The sequence below is a fragment of the Physcomitrium patens genome, chromosome 8 (genome assembly GCF_059467195.1).
Source record: "Physcomitrium patens ecotype Gransden chromosome 8, ASM5946719v1, whole genome shotgun sequence".
Taxonomy (NCBI): domain Eukaryota; kingdom Viridiplantae; phylum Streptophyta; class Bryopsida; order Funariales; family Funariaceae; genus Physcomitrium; species Physcomitrium patens.
Genome location: NC_143417.1, coordinates 3,608,861 through 3,629,568, shown reverse-complemented (window position 1 = coordinate 3,629,568; position 20,708 = coordinate 3,608,861). Strand labels below are relative to the sequence as shown.

Below are 20,708 nucleotides of genomic sequence, written 5' to 3'. Positions count from 1 at the left end.
GAACGTCAAGTACTTCATGTCAACACGTGTCTTGAATCATCATCAAGCTTGTTGGAGCATATCTTTATCTAGATTCAATTTCAAGATCACTTATTGATCCAAAAAATAACAAGGTCTATCAAATGCTCTTTCTAGACGTTCTTATCTTGTATCAAAAGAAAGAGAAGCATCTTTTAATCAATAAAGATCAATTCTCTTGAAGCTCAAGCATTTTCATCTTTGAGCTATAAAATCAACATTGACTATTGATTGAATATTTATGAAACAAATTCAATCAAGCATGTCCTCTGATCTTCTTGTTCAAGATATCAAGGATATTTCCTCTAAGTCTCATGATACTTCCAAGTTTGAATTCAAGAATAATCTATTATATTTCGAAAGACGCCTATATATTCCAAAAGGTGAAGTTCAATTACTTGTTCTTCAAGCTCGTCATGACTTTTGAGGAGCATGATAATTTAGGTACAATAAAACTTTGAAACTAATATCTAAAGATTTTTGGTGGCCACAAATGTAGAAGGCAGTCAAAGATTTTGTACAATCTTGTGATGTTTGCTCAAGATCAAAAACTCCTCGTCATTAACTTTACAGACTTCTTCAGCTGTTACCCATTCCAAAACAACCATAGTCTTTTGTTTCTATGGATTTCATCACAAATATTCTAATCTCAGGTTCTTATGACTCTATATTCGTGATAGTAGATTGTTTTACTAAGATGGTATATTTTGTACCATATACAAAATGTATCACAGGTGAAGAAACAATTAAGCTTTTCATTGAGAATATCTATCGATATCATGGATTGCCAAAGGATATTATATTAGATAAGGGATTCAATTTATATCAAGATTCTAAAGAATCCTATTTAAGATTTTAAAGGTAATTATAAAGCTTTCTCAAACTTTTCATCCTCAAATTGATGGACAAACAAAATACATAAATCAAGTTCTGGAGTAGTATTTGAGATGTACCATCAACTATCATCAAGATGATTAAACAACTCTTTTACCATTGGTAGAGTTTGCATATAATAATTCAGTATATTTTTCCATTCAACAAACACCTTTCTTTGCCAATTATGGTTATCATCCACGTTTTAATACTTTTGACTTTTCAAAAGTTAATAATCCTCCAGTGAAAGATTTAGCAAATTGTTTATCAGAGCTACATACAACAATGAAGTTACAATTAAAGGAAGCTCAAGAATGACAAAAGACTAACATGGATGCCTATCGCAAGGAGCAACCACAATATAATATGGATGATAAGGTATGGTTACTTCATCGTAATATCAAGACTTCTTATCCTTGCGATAAATTAAATTATCATAGGTTGGGACCTTTTCCTATTTCTAAACAAATCAATCCTGTTGCCTATCGATTACATCTACCAGAGTCTATGAAAATCCACCTTGTATTTCACGTATCTCTTTTGGAGTCGTATAAGATAGTGAATATCTTAGAAAGAAGATAAATGCCACCTCTTCCTATAGAAGTGGATAATAATCAAGAATTTGAAGTGGAAGAAGTCTTAGACTCAAGGTGGCACTAAAATAGGTTACAATATATTGTTCATTGGCACAAATATGATATTAGTAAACATACATGGAAGCCATCAAAGAATCTTACAAATGCATCAAAGAAAGTTGAAGTCTTTCATTAACAACATCTATCAAAACTAAGATAAAGAATAACAAACCTTTGCTATAAAAGAAACAACATCAAAGGAACATAACATTCTATCTTCTATCTTTCATTGTAGCTTCTGTGTATTTGTGATGAAATGGAGGACCAACAACCAGTAGATTTAACTCAAGAGCTTTCATTTGTGGACTTATTAGACAAGATATTACAATTGTCACAACCTTCAAGACGACGAAATCGAGATGAAGATCCTCAAGAATGACATGTCCTTCCTCAAATAGATAGCAAGTTACAATATATTTCATATCACGACCTTAGAAGAGACTTCCAATATTTAGTGATTTTATTAGAGGTAGGAACAACTCTTGACGGTATTCCAAATGTTTTATTTGAAGGAAGTTATGAAGACCTCAACAATGATCAAATAATAGGATGGTCTTCTTACCCTAGTATGAGAAACTATAGATGGTTGAAAAGACCTATCAACCATCTTCAAAGAGAGCAAAGTTCAGAGTATGTAGCAAATAAAATTCGCCATATCTTGGACTTCTTCAACATATGAAGACCACTCTTCGTGGAATTCTTCCCTAAAAGAGGGGATAATGTCACGGTGTCAAGGACAAGAATTCGATGAAAAAACAATTCAGACAAGTGAGCCTTCACTCAAAGAGAGGTAACAAAATATATATAAACAAGTATATATATTGAAAGAGGAACTGGAATGGCTATTGCCAAAAGACAAGAAAACTACAGACCCTTGAAACTAGACTAGAAGCAAGAAGGGAGTTGACAAGAGTGAAGAAGCCTTCATTCTTGTCTCTATATATACTCTCTAACTAGGGGCTATGTGGCGACATTCTATAGGACCTCCAATATGTATTGACTTTGTAGGACATGTGCCTTGACTTATAAGGCAAGTTTTTCTACGTGTGGGCCACATAGTTAGCTTGATCTTCAAGCTAACAACATGTGTGGCACATGGCCAACTTGTTGATCATGTTTCTAATCCAAAAAGTCAATTAAAGACACCTATGAAGTCAAAGCAGCATCTAGGAAGTTTCTAAGAAGCTTTCATATTAAATATTATAGAATTAACTTACTTTTACCTATTTTTATTTATTTCTACCTATTTATATATGTAATTATTAGCTTACATGATTATGGCTGTGACATTACCCTCTTTTTTAGGGACGAGTTCCACGAGGAGCGATCATCATATGTTGAAGAAATCTATGATGCGACGAATTGTATTCGCCACATACTCTGATCTTTGTTCTCTTCGAAGATGATTGATAAGGCCTCTCAACCATTGGTAGTATCCCATACCAAGGCGGGAAGACCACCGAGTTATTTGATCATTGTTGAGGCCTTCGTAACTTCCTTCGAATAGAATATTTGGAACACCATCAGGAGTTGTTCCTACCTCTAGCAAAATCACCAAACATCGGGAGTCCCTTCCCAAATCGTGATACCAAACACGTTGTATCTCACCATCTATTCGAGGAAGAACATGTCATTCTTGAAGATCTTCATCTCGATTGTGTCGTCTTGAAGGTTGTGACAATCATAATGTCTCGTTTGGCAGGTCAGCAAATGAAGGCTCTTGAGTTGAATCCATTGGTTGTTGGTTCTCCATCTCATGAACGCCACTACTACAACAAAGCTACGAACAAGAATTGAAAGTAGAATGTTATCTTGCCTAAATGTTGTTTCTTTTATAACGAAGGTTTTCATCTTGATTTTGATGGATGTCATCGATAAAAAGCCTCCATCGCCTTTGCTGCATTTACAAGATTCTTTATTAGCTCCCATGTGCGTTCACTAATACCATATCTGCGCCAATGGACAAGATATTTTAATTTATTTTGGCGCCGCCTTGAATCTAAGACTTCTCCTACTTCAAACTCTTCATTATTGTCCACTTCTATAAGATGAGGTGGAGCTTGTCATCTTCTTGGTATGTCCACTGTCTTAAATGGTTCAAGAAAAGACACGTGGAATATTGGATGGATTTTCATTGACTCTGGTAGATCTAAACGATATGCAACTCGATTGATTTGTGCAAAAATAGAAAATGGTCCCAGCCTTCGATAGTCCAACTTCTCACAAGGACGAGTGGTCTTAATATTGCGACAAAGTAGCCATACCTTATCACCCAAGATAAATAATGGTTGTTCCTTTCGATAGACATCCGCATTGGCCTTTTGTTGTTCTTGAGCCTCTTTTAACTGCGCCTTCATCATTGCATGTAGCTCTGATAAATGAATTGCCAAATCTTTCGCAGCAGGATTATCAACTTTTGAAAAGTCAAAAGTATCAAGTTGTGGATGATAACCATAATTAGCAAAGAAAGGTGTTTGTTTTGTAGAAGAGTGTACCGTGTTATTGTAAGCAAACTCTGCCAATGGCAAAAGAGTTGTCCAATCATCTTATTGGTAATTAATGGTACATCTTAAATATTGCTCCAAAACTTGATTAACATGCTCCGTTTGTCCATCAGTTTGAGGATGGAATGCCGAAGATAGTTTTATATCCACTTTAAGAATCTTGAAAAGAGTCCGCCAAAATCATGATACAAATTGACTTCCCTTATCTGATATAATATCCTTGGGTAATCCATGATAGCGATAGATATTGTCAAGAAAGAGCTTAGCTGTTTCTTCACCTGTGATAGATTTTGTACATGGTACAAAATGTGCCATCTTGATAAAACGATCTACTATCACGAATATAGAGTCATATAAACCTGAGATTGGAAGATCCGTGATAAAGTCCATAGAAACAGAAGACTATGGTTGTTGTGGAATGGATAATGGCTGAAGAAGTCCAAAAGGCCGATGACGAGGAGTTTTTGATCTTGAACAAATATCACATGATTGTACAAAATCTTTAACTACCTTCGACATTTGAGGCCACCAAAAATCCTTAAATATCAGCTCTAAAGTCTTATTATATCCAAAATGTCCTGCTGATGGGAAGTCGTGACGAGCTTGAAGAACACGTAAACATGCTTCTCCTTCTGGAACATATAGGCGTCCTTCGAAATAGAGTAGGTTGTTCTTGAATTCAAATTTAGATGGAACATGAGATTTAGAAGAATTGTTCTTGATATCATGAACAAGAGGGTCTGAAGACATACTTAACTGGACTTGCTTAAGGAAAGTTAAATCAACAGTCAATGTTGATTTTATTGCTCGAAGATGAAATTATTCCGGCTTCAAGAGAACCGTTCTTTGTTGCTCAAAAGCTGCATCTCCTTCTTTTGGTGCAAGATAAGAACGTCTAGACAAGGCATCGGATAAACCTTGTTGTTTTCCTGGCCGATAAGTGATGATGAACTCGAATCTTGATAAAGACATGTTCCAACGAGCTTGGCGATGATTTAATACGCGTGCTAACATTAAATATTTGAGATTCTTGTGATCCATATACACGGTGACTGGACTAGAAGCGCCTTTTAGATAATGACGCCATTCTTGAAAAGAATCCACAATTGCAAGAAGTTCTTTATCATGGATCTCATAATTGATTTCTGCTATTGAGAATTTTCTTGAATGAAAGGCTATTGGATGAAGTTTGTCATCTGTTCCCATTTGTGATAAAACCGCACCCAGAGCAAAGTCCGATGCATCTGTTTCCATAAAGAATGCTTTGGAAAAATCAACACGATATAAGATTGATGCATAAACAAACGTTGTCTTGAAAGATTCAAAAGCAACTTCCGCTTTTTGATTCCATTGGAGTTTGTTTTTACAAGTCAAACGTGTAAGTAGAGCTACAACTCGAGAGAAGTCTTTGATGAAGATTCGATAGTAGTTGGCAAATCCCAAAAAACATTGGACATATCTTACCATTTTTGGGATCTTCGAGTCTATAATAGTTTGAATTTTCTTAGGATCTATCATAAGTCCATCATTTGAAATGATGTAACCTAAGAAATCGACTTGAGTAGTGTGGAATACACACTTTTCTATCTTGGCATAGAGTCTTGCATCTCTTAATTTTTGTAACACACGACGAACATGAAGTTCACGTTCTTTTGGATTCTTAGAATAGATCAAGATGTCGTTTAGATAACATACCACAAAATCGTCCAAAAACTCTCGAAAAACATCATTCATTAGATGTTGAAAAGCTACAAGTGCATTTGTAAGTCCAAAAGGCATGACGTTGTATTCAAAATGTCCATACCTAGTTTGAAACGCAGTCTTCCACTCATCTCCTTCTTTGATGCTTATTAGATTGTATGCTCTCCGAAGATCTATTTTTATATAGATCTTAGCTTGATTCACCTGATCAAGAAGTTCAGATATTAAAGGTAGTGGATACCTATTTTTGATGGTAATCTTGTTGAGTCCTCGATAATCAACACATATCCACAATGATCTGTCTTTTTTCTTCACAAATAGAATTGGAGCTCCTGCCGAAGATTTAAAATGGCGTATGAAATTCTTGGCTAGATTTTCTTCAATATACTCCTTGAGTTCAGCCAACTCATTTTGTAATAAACTATAGATTGGTCCAAATGGCGGTTGTGCTCCTTCTTGAAGGTCAATTGAGCAATCATAGGAACGATGTTCAGAGAGTGTATCCGCATTCTTTTTTTCAAATACATCTTGAAATTCTTGATATTAGCTTGGAATGCCACTTGAAGTCTTTTCACCAATAGAAACGGGTGTAGCATAAATAATGTATGGAGATTCTTTCATAGCAACATGCAAGAAAGCTTTTGTACCTATAAATACGGGTTTAATTGAACTGGACTTATGACTCTCTACTTGCTTAACTACACTGTTAGTTATACTTTTAGGGAAAGTAAGAGTTCAGAATATCCAATCTATTTGAGGGTTGTATTTTTCTAACCACGATAAACCTAAAATGACTGGATTAGAGAGAGATCTAATGATATTAAATACTACAAAACTATTATGACTATTGATTATTACTTCTATAGGAAGGATTTCATGAGTAATATCTTCAGAAGACAATGGACGACCATCTATGACTTCTACATGAACAGGTTTGATTTTCTTTACTAAAGATATGCTATGTCTTTTAGTAAATTCTTCATCTAAAAAACACGGTGAGGCTCCTGAATCTAACAAGGCAGAGACTTTGTAATGTTTAGGTCCTAAAATAATATTTAATGTAAAACAAGGAGAGGGCTCTGAGGAGAAAATAGGACCTTTACTAGAAGTTGTGCAAGGTTCCAACCGCACGGTCCCTATAGTAGCTAGACAAACTCGTTTTCTGACATATTATCTTCTTTCACAGCCATACTCTTCATTTTGTGATTGCGTCGTTTCTTTGGACAATGTTGAGTAGTGTGCTTTGATTCTCCACAATATAAACATAATCCTTCTTGACGACGATGAGTCTTTTCTTGCTCAGTAAGAAGTTTGAAACGTACTGCATCAATTTGCATATCCTCTACTTCTGAATGTATGTGTTGAAGAGGTGTTGGTGTTGCCATTGAATTATAGTAACGTTGAGGTCCACTTGTACGGTTCTCAGATCAGAATTCAAAAAGGCGATTGTCGCACTTCACAGCAAAGTCAATTGCTTGACTCAATGTTTGAGGATCAAGTAAGTTGAGCATTAATTTTTTTACCTCATATTAAAATCCATAGAAAAATTGGCTAATAAGTGCAGCATCATCCCACTTGATATCAGTTGCAAGTTGTCAAAATTGTAAAGCATATAACATTATTGATCAATTGCCTTGTCATAAAATACGGATCTTATTGGTTGCAACACGAATTGCATCATGTTCTCCATACATGGATGGAAACTTTGCCAAAAAAGCCTCTAGATTATCCAATATTGGATCTCGTCATTCAAGAAAAGATGAAAACCATGATAGTGCTGAACTTGAAAGAAGCGTACCAATGAATCTAACTTGTGATCCTGGAGTTGGATAGCTTTGGGGTTGAAGTTCAATCACAAGTTGCACTTGATTGATAAATCCTCGAAACTTGGATCTGGTACCATCAAACTTCTCGGGTAGGACAATTCTTGGTTCTCTAACATTTGAAGGGCGTTCCACCATAGGAGAAAGGACATGGTTTGGTGCAGATGTTGAAGCAGCTCCAACCATTTCTATATCTTCACTTCCTGCCAATCTTGTTGCTCTTTGTGGTGGTAAATTGAGTTGATGCATTGCAAGCATTAACTCTCTCAATTGCTCTTACATTTGTGCCATTGCACTCTTCATTTCAAGAAGTTCTGCCATGATAACACTTAGAAGAGAGAAGATGTCTAATATCGCTCAAGACAAATAGAAGAGAGGATTTGCAGACAAAGAAAATACTAAGTACAATATCAGTTTAAAAGAGGGTAATCCGCAACTTCTAATACGCTTATATCTTATCAAGAAAAAAGGGTAATCCACTCTTAATCAAGATTAGACAAAGCTCTGATATTGTAGGTATACTCTTGTCAATCTGTCAAGGACAAGAACTTGATAAAAAAACAATTCAGACAAGTGAGCCTTCACTCAAAGAGAGGTAACAAAATATATATAAACAAGTATATATATTGAAAGAGGAACTGGAATGGCTATTGCCAATAATATATGCTAATAATATATGTAATTATTAGCTTACATGATTATGGCCGTGACACACAGACATATATATTTATCTCAATAGTTACTTAGATGATTAAGTAGAAGTAGGTAAATATAGAATAATTCCATAAAGTCTTCTAGAGAAGCTTCCTAAAAGCTTCATAGACGCGGTTTTGACTTTAGATATGTTTGTAGGTTAGAAACTTGGCCAAAAAGCTAACCATATATTGGTAGCTTGTGCAACAAGTTATCTCCATGTAATAGCTTGTGGAACAATCCAACTACGTGGCGCATACATAAATAACTTGCCTTGCAAGATAAGACATGTAGCTGAAAAAGTCAACACATATTGGAGGTCTTATAGTACATCGCTACGTAACTCTTAGTTAAATAGTATATATGGAGGCAAGAGTGAAGCCTTCTTCACTCTTGTCAACCCATTCCTAGTCCTTAGTCTTATTTCAAGACTTTCTAGTCTTCTTGTCTTTGGCAATAGCCATTTTAATTCAATAATGTATCATTTTTGAGTGACTTTTTAGTTCTTTTCAATGACACTTGAGTGCATTGAGGGTTTTCTTTCTTTGAGATTCATGTCCTTGATACCAAGCATAAAAATATTTTTTTAATATTGTGATATCAAATACATTGTATCTTGTCATTTTTTTGAAGAAAAATATGTGTTTCTTAAGGATCTTCATTTCTAGTATATTATCTTAAAGACTATGACAATCTTAATGCTATTTCTAATGATTCATCTAACGATTATTTTTGAGTTAAATCTCTTGGTTTTTGATTTTTTATCTTTTTAAAGCCATAAATATAAAGAATCTACAAATAAAGATAAAAAATAGAATACAATCTTCATTGAACTTATTTTTTTTTATAGCAAAGAATTTCTTCATTCTTTATTTTGATTTTGATTAATGTTATTAATTAAAAGCATCAACTTTCTTTATTGAATTTCAAAAACTTTAGATAGATCTCATGTGCTTTCACTTATATTATATTTGTACTAAAGGTCAAGATGTTTCAATTTATGATGGCATTGCCTTGAGTTTAAGATTTTTTCTATTTCAAATTCTTAATATTTGTCCACTTCAACATGATGATATAATATATATTTTATTTATAGTATATTCACTATCTTGTATGGTTTAAAACAAAATACATGAAATACAAAAGAAATCTTTATAGATTATGGTAGGTGTAATTAATATGTACATGGAATAATATTTTTACACATAAGAAATGATCAAAGTCAATAATAATCTAATTTTTCATAAGAGCAAATAGTCTTAATATTATAACGAAGTAACAATATCTTATTGCCAATATAGAATTAAAGTTGAATTTTTTGAAATAAATATTGACATTGATTTATTATTATTTTAAAGATTATTTATATTATACCTTTATTGTTGAATGTAGCTTTAATTAAAAAAAAATATCATTTATTACAGAATTATTAATTTATAAAAAGTCAAAAGTATTAAGTCATAGATGATAACTATAATTAATATAGAAAGATGATTTTTGAATAGAAAAATATAACTTATTATTATTTGCAAACTTTGCCAATAACAAAAGATTTGTCCAATCATTTTGATAAGAATTATTGGTATATCTTAAATATTACTTCAATATTTAATTCACATATTTTTTTCCCATTAATTCAAAGATAAATTGCAGAAGATAGTTTTAAATATTTTTTTAATATTTCTTTTAAAAAAACTTCAAAACCTAGATACAAATTGAAATTCTTTACATAATATGATATTCACTTAATGTCTATGATAGAAATAAATATTATTAAGATTAAATATAGTTGTCTTTTTATTTGTGATAAACTTTGTATATGGTACAAAATATGAAATTTTAGGGAAGTAATTTATTAACACAAATATAGAATCATTTAAACTTGAAGTTGAAAGATTGGTGATAAAGTCTATTAGAAAAAATAACTATGGTTATTTTGGTATAAATATTAGTTGAAAAAGTCTATATGCCTAATAATAAGATTTTATTTTAATATCTTAATAAGTATCTATTTTTAAAAAAACAATTAGATAAAAATCAATTAAAAAAATTATCATAATATAGAAGATTTTATTTTTATTTTAAAAATATTTTGGATAATACCAAAAATAATAATAAATTAAGATAAAATTCTAAGCATATAAAAATTAAACATATTTTTTCATCTTTAAAAGACTACTAGTATTTCTATATAAAAAATATAAAATATATATATATATATATATATATATATATATATAAACTATTAATCAATTATATTATAAAAAATATTAATAATTTTTATAAGAATTAATGATTTAAGACCTAATAAAGTATTTTGATAAAGATTTATATGTATTCAAAAAAATATTAAGTAAAAATAAAATGAAACAAAAAAAATTCTATCATATTTTTAAGTCATATTATTTTTTGTAAGTAGTATTCAGATTTTATAGGTAGTTGTCCTTTTGATTCTTATAGACTTCTTGTTTTCATCATAATTTATTGATTTTAAAGGATTATCTTTTTATTCAAGTTTTCTAATATTAAAGTTTAAATTAATATTAAAGAATTATATTTTAAAGTCATATTATAGATTCTTAAGCAATCAAATTATTATATCTCAATATAAGGTACTAAATTTTTAAATTTTTATTATATCTATATATAGATATATATATATATATATATATATGTGTGTGTGTGTGTGTATTTTGTATATATATATATATATATATATATATACATGTACGTGTGTGTTTTGTATATATATAAATATAATTTTAATAAATAAATAGTAAATTTTCGATGTAAACCAAATAATTTTTTATTTTAAAATTATAAATATAATACAATTATAATAAAATTAATATTAGAATTTTTTGTATTGAATATAATTAATCTATTAGTTAGAAATATCTAAATAGTATAAGGTAAAATATCATCAAGAATTGTAATTTAAATAAACAAGCATGATTAAAAATTCTTTAAAGTATAAAAATAGATAAAATATTTAGAAATTTTACTTGATAATATATTCAATTCAATAGTTGTAGTTGATTTTTTCTAAAATATTTATAATAAAAATATTATTTGATATATATAAATTATATCTATTGCAAAGAAAATTTATTCAACCATATGATCCTAATAAATATTTTTTATTTTTTAATAGTATAAGCTAATATTATAAAATCTTTTAATATAAATTTATTTATTTTTATTTTATTTTTAAAAAAACAACAAAACATTATTTTTTATATTACAAGTAGCTTAATCTTATGTATGTCTAAATTGCATTAATGGCAAGTTGCCAATCTTGGATATAGAAAATGTTTTGTACTATCTTGTGACAATATATATATATATATAGATATATATATTATGTCTTTATTTTTGGTTCTTTATACATCTAAGTGTTATTATATTATATTTTGAGTTCTATCTAATCAAGCCATTAGTCATCTTTTAGGCTCTAATTTTTTTAAAATATATAATTTTATTAAGAATTAAATCTAAATTTTAATATAAATGTATAAATATAATATAAATTTTCAAATTTGTAAATTGTCTTACATTAATAACTCACGACTAAATATATCACAACTATACTAGCATTCAATTGTTATATATGACTTCTATACTTCTTTTATATTTAAAACTATTAAATTAATCATATTATCAAATAAAGCAAGAAAATCTCTTTTCATATCTAAGATTTGCAGATTGAAACACTTAATCAAAATCTTTAGTTTGCAAATGTATTTTTATGAAATTGGAGTATACATCAAAATATATATATATATATATATATATATATGTATTAATTCTTCTTCTTTTTATCTCTTTTTTCCTTCTCTCTAATTTTGTCATACAAAGATAATACTAATATCATCAAAATATTGCAAATTTTTCTATAATAAAATTTTAGATATATTTAAAAATAAGTCTTTTAATGGTTAATTTATAAACATGCTTACAAACTTAAAATATATTTGCATGTAAGGTGTTTATTTAAGTTTTACCTAGTCTTCTTTTAAGTTTAAAATGCTCCAACTTAAGAAGACCACCTCAATTTTCAATACCACCTTACATGCGTAAGAGCCTCCACAATTTGTTGTTTCCCAACCCAATTTACACCCAAGTTTACAAAGTATGTGTAATTTCCATTGCACACCATTATAGCCATGTAATTGAACAACTTTTAATTTTATCGGGGACTATACAGAAAACAATAGAGTATCTACAATATAACATAAAATTCAAAAACCTCATATTCCATTGCTGTATTCATCTCCTTTCAATTTCCGCACACTATAAACATAGTGCCATATTTCATTCAATAGAGAATATACTTCTATTTTGTTTCAGTCAATCAAATTATTTATTTATTTATAAATCTTTATAAATAAATCACACGGAGGGAAGCAATGGTAGCAGAGCTCCTGGGAGTGGAGCAAGCAGTGAGCGCGAGATCCAAGGCGCAAGGCAACGCTGCTGACATCGCAATTCACGCCGTTGTCATATTCAAGGCGAAAGCGGCTCTTGTTATTTCAATGTGAATAGTTACTTTGAAAAGCGCCACATGGAGCTGCTCTCCCCAGCTGAAATCAATGCTCAGAACCCAAGTCACCAAACATCCTATCAACAGAAACCACACTCTGTGCCTTCACGGTGTCTTTACAAGCAAGTCTTACGTTGCAGCCGTGCTTTGGATCGTTTTCAACACCTGGCATCACGAAAAACTGCTTCGTTCCAGTTCTGCGTCCACTTTTTGCTGGATTTTAATTCTGGATTCTTTGTATTTAGTAATATGAATTGGGCTTGATTGACGTTGCTCCACTGAAAAAAGAAGAGACCAAATTTTGTCGTGACTTTGAGAGTGGATGACACACTGTCTGGTGCAAAGTAGTTCAAGCATCTGAACAAGACTGCTGGAAGGGTTTCTTTAACAAGGCAAAGGCCAACCATGCTCGTGCGTCCTCCACTCGGACTCTCCTGGTATGGGTGAAAATGGATTCATGTAAAGCAATCTCTTGAGGAGGATGCGATTATGAAATGCAGGTGAAGTTCCGCTGCATTGGTCGAGGGACAGAGAAGACAGTTGAAGACAGAATCAAGCACCAGGAGTTGTAAGTGACTTACAAACAAAACTAGGGTTTCTAGGTTAGTAGCAGTTACGAATTCGGTTCTGCATTTTACGGTGAAAAAGTGTCATAGCTCCGGAGCAGCTTCTATTTCAAGTTTCCTTCTCTTGATCTGTCATTCAATCGTTTTGTATGGATTTCGTCCTCAACCACGACGACAGTGTTCTGCTTCTTAGGAGAAATATCGAAAGATAGAGAAGCATGGGAAGTGAGGGACGAAACAGACTATATACTCTCTACGTTGAGATTGTAAACAAACATAGCAAACACAGCGTGACGGGACGAAAATCAGCGGAGTCACTTCGCCATATTAATTCTCGGCGAGCTCTGCATCCCAATGCTGGAACAGCAAGCTTGGAGCCAGATAGATGTAACGGCTGGGAGTGGTAGAGAATGATCGAATGGGCCGAAGCCTATGTCACAACCTTTACAATCTCTTATTAAGAGTAAACAAAAACTCTTGTAAAATGATGTACTTGGTTAAAGTAGGTTCTTCCTTTACAGAAGACAATGTCTGCTATTCTTGGAATGGGGCTCCGGCTGTGTTGCAAGCATCAATTTTGGAGACCACTCAACTGTGTCTTGAGATCGCTTCAACAATCAAGGGCACTCAACTGTCTCATGATCTACTCACCCGAGGCATCTTTCTCCTCTTGAAGCTCACAACCGATATCGGAAGTGTCCACCGAAACTGACATTCAATTTCAAAAGCGCTGCAGCCCTCCGAACCTTATCTCTGTGACGCCGGATAGCATCTCTGTAAGTGTGAACGGCCCCCTTCATAGAACTTCAGAAAGAGCAACGCGGATAGGAATCTAAGAACAGAACCCATCTTGCAAGTAGGCCGGTTTGTAAGGAAAAGGCTTAAAGCGGACCTTCCGGAGCGATCAATTAGCGAGAATGGTTCGAATCTCTGCAGGCTTCTGATGCACACCGAAAGTGACTGGTTCACCGAAGATTTTCCTGCAAAAAGGCCCACCTCTTCGGGCAGAGTGTACCTGGGGATGTCGGAAAAAGGCTAGTTAGCTTGCCAACACGAGATGCAAACGCCAGATGCTTAAAAGCATGCGGTTGAAGAGTCGCAGACCCCCAACAGGCTCCCCAAGAAAATGGCAAACAAACTGTACGCAGGTTCTACGATCTTCAACTTCGCCAACATATCATGCTTTTGTTTGATGTCAATCACCACTCATCGGAATGAAGAAAATAAAATAAATAAATAAAAAGTGTGAAGTTGTGCACCAGGAAAAGATGCTCACCTGCCGTTATCGTCGAAAACTCACTGTCCAACCAAAATAATTGAAGCCGACAGTCTCCGATCCAAGGATGCAATCCTTAAATGTGGGACTTCGTTCCGATCGCCACCGATGTGTTGTGCGGTGTTGGATCCATCTGCACGGATTTTGAAACACGGAGTCTTGTTGCTCGGGATCCAGTGGGCTGGGTGCAACGCTTTCGTGAAGAGAGGCTCCTCGCCGGCATCTATCCATCTATCTATCTATCTGCACTTCTAGTTGGACTATGTACTTTTGTAGAGTAATATTTAGTCAATACTCTGAAAGCAATCCTCAAAGATTAGGGACGTATTCCAAACTAGTGTTACTTTATAGGAATTGAAAGAACAATAAAGAATGAGGTTCTATTATTAATATGTTCTATTTTTTAATATATATATATATATATATATATAATTGGTTGTTTTGCTTTAAGTTGAATGTATATAAATAGATTTAAAAAATTATATAGAAAATTGAGTATTGACATGTTATTAAAGATTTTGATGTCATTTGTGATTTGAGAATCTATAATAAAGATATTGAAATTAACAAAATTCAAAATTTTATATGGTTCAAACTAAGATATAAAAGTATTTGTAAATCTATGAAATCTACATGAATTTAAATAAACATGCACAAGAATATATATATATATATATATATATATATAGATATTTGTTGAACTCTTGCTAATATTACAAAAAATATGCAAAAATTTAACTAATTTTGTTCAAGGAACTATTCTTAAAGTTTAATCATAAGAAAGCAAAATTTGTGCTAAATCATCCAATCATGTATTTTACATAGAGATGGTTGTTGTTTGGAAATCAATCCTTACCTAAAACACAATAAAGTGCAAGTCATGAAGCCATGGAGAGCTCAAATTACAAGCGTAATTAAGGCTGGAGTTGTAGCAAGAGAAAAAGCTCCATTGTTATATACTTTTTTTAAAGAACCACCCTTCCAGTAGCAATTATTTGTAATGGACATACATATTTATCCTTGTATTTACTTATATGATTAAGTAGATGTAGATAAATCTACATTTATTTTAATATATTTTCTAGAGTAGCTTTTTAGAAGCTTCATAGATATTTCTTTGACTTTTTTATGTATTTGTAGTTGATTAGTAGGTTAGAAACTTGGTCAATAAGTTAACCACATGTTGATAGCTTCTCAAACAAGCTAACTATGTAGTATACATATATAAAGCTTGCTTTACAAGTTAACATAATTGTCTTGCAAAGTCAACACATTTTGGAGGTCCGATATGATATTGCCATATAGCTCCTAATTAAAAGTATATATAGAGGTAAGAGTGAAGCCATCTTCACTCTTGTCAACACCTTTTTAGTCTTTAGTCCTATTTCAAGACTTTTTAGTCTTTTTTTTTTGGCAATAGTCATTCTAGTTTAGTATTATATTATCTTTGAGTGACTTTCTAGTTCTATTGAGTGTATTGAGGATTTCTTTTTTCAAGATTCATGTCCTTAATACTATTCTGATACATTGTATATGTAGCTTATTTGGAACATGCTTATAAGGATAACCAATTAGAAGGCCAATTTGTCTCATTGGTTTATCTCATTGATTTATACCTCCGCTAATATATTTTATATACTATATATATACTTATAAAATTATTTATATTTGAATTCTTTGTCTTTATATGGATGTATGCACATAGCAATTTGGCATTGTTAAAGAAATTCTTTAGATATATATACACTTTAGAATTTTAATAATTAAATCAAAAATATATTATTATAATAGTTTATTTTTAGATATTATATAAAAAAATATTTTTATGCATGTATGGATTAATATTTCAAATAAATAAATTCTTAGATAAATTCAAGTACATTAATTTTTTTATTTACACATATATTATTATATATTTCTTTCAATAGGAAATTTCAAATGCCTTTTTGGGTGATATTTCACCTATGATATTTACTTGAAGTTTCCCATGATATTTCAAAATATTGTTTGATACTTTACCAAATTACCTCATGAGGTGAGTGATTTTGAAATTGAAATATCAAAAGAAGAATAAATCAAGTATAAAAATAGTGTTGCTCACCTCAACTCTCTTCTCACTTTGATTCTACACCAAAGAATAATAAAGTTTGGATTAGGAGGTAGAAAAGTTCGAATCAAGGAATAATAAAGTTCGAATCAAAGGGTTATAAAGTTTAAATCAATGGATAATAAAGTTTGAATAAAAGGATAATAAAATTTGAAAGTTGATATTTTGGATTTGATATTTCAAGTGATCTTGTACTAAATCCCAATTATTTGGTTTTACAAAAGTGCCATGATTGAAATCCACTAAACCTCCTAATGCAAATGTATTTTGCACACTCAGTCCTTAAGCACCTTTAAATAGACATTTATAGTCACTGTTAAAGAATAAGTTTAAACATGCTAATGATAAGTCAAGCTCAAGATCTATTAACATTAGAACGGTTGTCGATCACCTCTTGATTTCGTACATTCCACCAGTTTGGCTGTTCCTTCGCTCACAATAGAAACGTCCCACAAAACACTCCACCGTCCGGATAAGCATGCACATAATCCGGATGCATGCTCATCTGCAGATAGAAATCTGCTGATAAGCGGCATTCATTGAGCCAACATTCACGTGTATCTGGATATCATATTCAAAACAAACAGATAGCTCGCTTCGGAGCTGCCTCTTAGAAGAAGGAAGAAACAAAGCATGCTGAATGCTGAAGATCACTATTCCATCACCTGCTGCTAGAATCATACCCTAGTTTGCGACATTTACAAACTTTCCTGTAATTTGTATCAAATCCTAACAAAAAAATATGAGATTCATGATGAGACTGGTGCTCCGAGTTGAAGCAAAAGTTCAGATCCTATTCTGCAACAACCTCAAAACAAGGTCGAATTGCAACGACATGTAAGAAAGAGTAGCGGCCTTCTGTCTAGATTGTGAGATTGGCTAAGGGGAGAGAGGAAATACGACAAGGGAAAGAATCGTTGCCGTTTGCTTCATTCTCTCTGCGCTGCTTCTGCTAGCTTCTCCTTCTTTATCAAGTGTCGAGGATAGCGATGGTAAAATCTCAAGATCTCCTTCAGCTTCGTCGTCTCTGCCTTGAGCCCCGAGAAAAAACCCACCTCACCAACCCGCCATGCCCAGTTACCACTGACCGTTGCCGGGGTGTTCATCCTGGCTTCGGAGCCCAAGCCCAACAGATCCTGCATTGGGAGAATGGCAGTGAGTCCCACGGAAGAGAGGGCGCCCTTGATGAGCTCCCAGTGCACGTCCTTATCGCTTTCTATTTTGAAATACTGCCTCACGTGGTTCCCCTCGGCTTGCCCCACCTTCGTCCACCATCCCACCACGGTATCATTGTCGTGAGTGCCAGTGTAGATGACTAGATCCACGTCATGGTTATGAGGCAAATGCGAATTGTCAGCATCACCACCGAATGCAAATTGCAGCACCGCCATTCCTGGCGCGTGAATTTTCTTCCGCAACGCCAACACGTCAGGGGTTAGAACACCAAGATCTTCCGCGATGATGTCCAACTTGCCAACGGCGTCGCGAATGGCATTGAAGAAATCTTCGCCTGGCCCTTGAAGCCATTTCCCGTTCAGCGCCGTGTCGGATGCCGCATCGACAGCCCAGTATCCCCCCAGGCCCCTGAAATGGTCGATTCGAAACTCATCGAAAAGCTCGAATGCGCGCCTCATCCTCTTAACCCACCACGAATAGCGATCTTTCGCCATCTCCTTCCAATTGTAGAGAGGACTACCCCATAGCTGACCGGTTTCAGAAAATGCGTCTGGCGGGACACCACTCACCATCGCTGGAGCGCCCGTCTGGGGATCCAGCTCAAACATTTGCCTGTTAGCCCAAACGTCGGCTGAGTGGCCCCCGACGTAGATGGGCATGTCTCCAATTATTCGGATACCAATAGAATTTGCATATTGGTGAACCGCTTGCCATTGCCGCTGAAACAAGAACTGCACTGCGATAAATTGTGTAATGAAATTGTGATACTTTTCTCGCGCAGATTCAAGAGCCTGTGTGTTCCTGTCGCGCAACTCTTCGGGCCACTGCCACCAGTATTGTGCGCCAATAGCATCGTCTATGGCAGCAAACAGTGCGGAAGTCTCAAGCCAAGTGGAGATTTGGGGGTTTGTTCTAAATTTGTCAAGGTCCTCCCGCAAAGGGTCACTGCTGTTGACGAGATTTATAGATGCTTTCGCAATCAATGGGTCCTTCATCTTCGCCACTGCCTCGAAATCAACTTTGCCGAATGGTAAAGGGGCCGGTAGGTCAGAAATCTCCAGTAATCCGTCCTTAACAAGCTCATGCAACGAAAGAAGCAGTGGGTTGCCACAATTGGCGTCAGCTCCTGCGTAAGGGGAACCATCTTCACCGCCTTTTCTTCCAGGCGGTCCTAAGGGCAAAACCTGCCAGACGGTACACCCCGTCGACTGCAACCAGTCTAAAAACGCGAATGCCTCGTCTCCAAGCTCTCCAATTCCGAACTCCCCCGGCAGAGATGACGGGTGGAGCAAAATTCCGCACCGCCTTTGAGCCCTGGTGTCCTTCGGGTCATGGTCGGCATAGTCCGGAGGCAACTCATCTCCAATACCTCGGAGACCACTGAATGCCATAGCCTTCCCCTGCCCGTTGGCAACCATTTTCTTCCAACTGTTGGTGCAAATCCCCTCACGGCTCAGAACTGCAACACTTTCAGTAGGTCTCACAAAACCTTTCGGGTGTCTTCTCTTCAAAATTCAACACGTTTCATTCTCAACCCTTCACCTCTGAATTCTCATCACGGCCTGGTTGATATGCCGTGTAGTGATGTACGCCAACCCCATGACCACGTCGACTCACCAGAAGAACGTTTCAATTATGATGATGCACGAAATGCATAAACGCTAAACTCTAGGCATCACGCACGGATCAAGAGCAGTAAAAGCCGCAGATTAGAATGCAGCCTTGACTGTTACCCGCAAAGGAAAGTGCACACTCATTCCGATGTTTCATTTGAAAAAGTTATCATGTACAGGTGAGGACCACCATCCCTCTGGAGGGTTACACGAAAATCACAGGTAAGAATTTACTAAACATGGGCAGCATCGTAAGCGAGGATGCAATAGAACCATAATTACACTGCGAGCGGTATTATAGAAACAAAGTTGGAGATCCAGGCGCTAATCAGTACCGAATTGCTGTTATGAAGAATCTTACCTATGGTCGCAAACCTTAACATCGATGAGCTTCCGCATGCACATCGCACCGGCTGCCAGGTAAAACGTCATGAATATATTGACAGAAGCACAGACGAAGACTGTTCAGTTTTCTGCAACGTAGCAAAGCCCAAGAAAGCTGTCGAATCCCCCGACGCTACGACTTTTCTCCAGCAAATCTCAGCGCTGTATATTATCGAACAACTGAACTACCTGAAATCGAACATGTAGCAGCCTCTTCAAGAGCTCACAGATGACGTTTGTCCCTTCCAACGGAGCCCAGCAATTAACATTTGGGCATTCATGCAGCGATGTAACACCCACGAAAACCAATACCGCCGTCTCTTCACCAACGTGGTGAAAAACACGTGCACCTGCTCTGTTGCAGCCAGATTCTCAGGCTACGCTGCAGCATTTGCTGTTATTTTTTTTTATTTCTATTTTTTTCCCCTTCGTAGGTGGTTTTACTTCGTCCTATTTCACACAGCTGCCACTGAAATCTACTCTCACCACATCAAAACAAGTTGCTTCAATGTGCAATCATCCAATACGATTCCAACAGGAGACTAGATCCACGTCAGTGTAGCACATGTGTAGCTCTCCCTAAAAAAATTCATCGCCTTTTTCATTCGCCGAGTATGAGACTTCTTCTCTTTTGACAGAGTTGTAGCTAGAAATCGATTCAATCAGACAAAGACAGCAGAATCAAAATGTGACGCAAGAGAGAATCTTTTATGCAAGGCTCACCAGATGAACGCTACAGCAGAAGTATCGAATCATCTGCATCCAAATTTGCCCCGCCGGCAGGAAAACAACCCAT

General features: G+C 34.5%; 1 protein-coding gene and 2 long non-coding RNA genes across 5 annotated transcripts; 1 reads left to right on the top strand and 2 right to left on the bottom strand.

Annotated features, from left to right (window-relative positions):
* Positions 1–13,652: 13,652 nt before the first annotated feature.
* Positions 13,653–15,020, bottom strand: LOC112285592 (uncharacterized). The gene is made up of 2 exons (XR_002970734.3): positions 14,633–15,020; positions 13,653–14,371 (listed from the first exon to the last, which is right to left on the bottom strand). It is a non-coding gene; the product is annotated as an uncharacterized LOC112285592 (long non-coding RNA).
* On the top strand, positions 14,371–15,022 carry LOC149988429 (uncharacterized). Its single transcript, XR_016504411.1, has 2 exons — positions 14,371–14,504; positions 14,619–15,022. It is a non-coding gene; the product is annotated as an uncharacterized LOC149988429 (long non-coding RNA).
* Positions 15,023–17,312: 2,290 nt separating this feature from the next.
* LOC112285345 (4-alpha-glucanotransferase, chloroplastic/amyloplastic) lies at positions 17,313–20,197 on the bottom strand. Of its 3 annotated transcripts, none has more exons than XM_090252354.1 (2): positions 19,890–20,197; positions 17,313–19,725 (listed from the first exon to the last, which is right to left on the bottom strand). In XM_090252354.1, exon 2 carries the CDS (start codon positions 19,331–19,333, stop codon positions 17,669–17,671), a length of 1,665 nt encoding a protein of 554 aa, XP_090108480.1. In that variant the 5' UTR covers positions 19,334–19,725; positions 19,890–20,197; the 3' UTR covers positions 17,313–17,668. The 3 variants fall into 3 exon arrangements, with proteins under 3 accessions (XP_090108480.1, XP_024381844.1, XP_090108481.1); XM_024526076.3 differs by having other exon boundaries at positions 17,313–19,583; XM_090252355.1 differs by having other exon boundaries at positions 17,313–19,576.
* Between the last annotated feature and the right edge of the window lie 511 nt (positions 20,198–20,708).

Coding starts and splice junctions, on each gene's coding strand:
- LOC112285345 (XM_090252354.1), bottom strand. CDS start 19,333: ATGGTTGCCAACGGGCAGGGGAAGGCTATGGCATTCAGTGGTCTCCGA.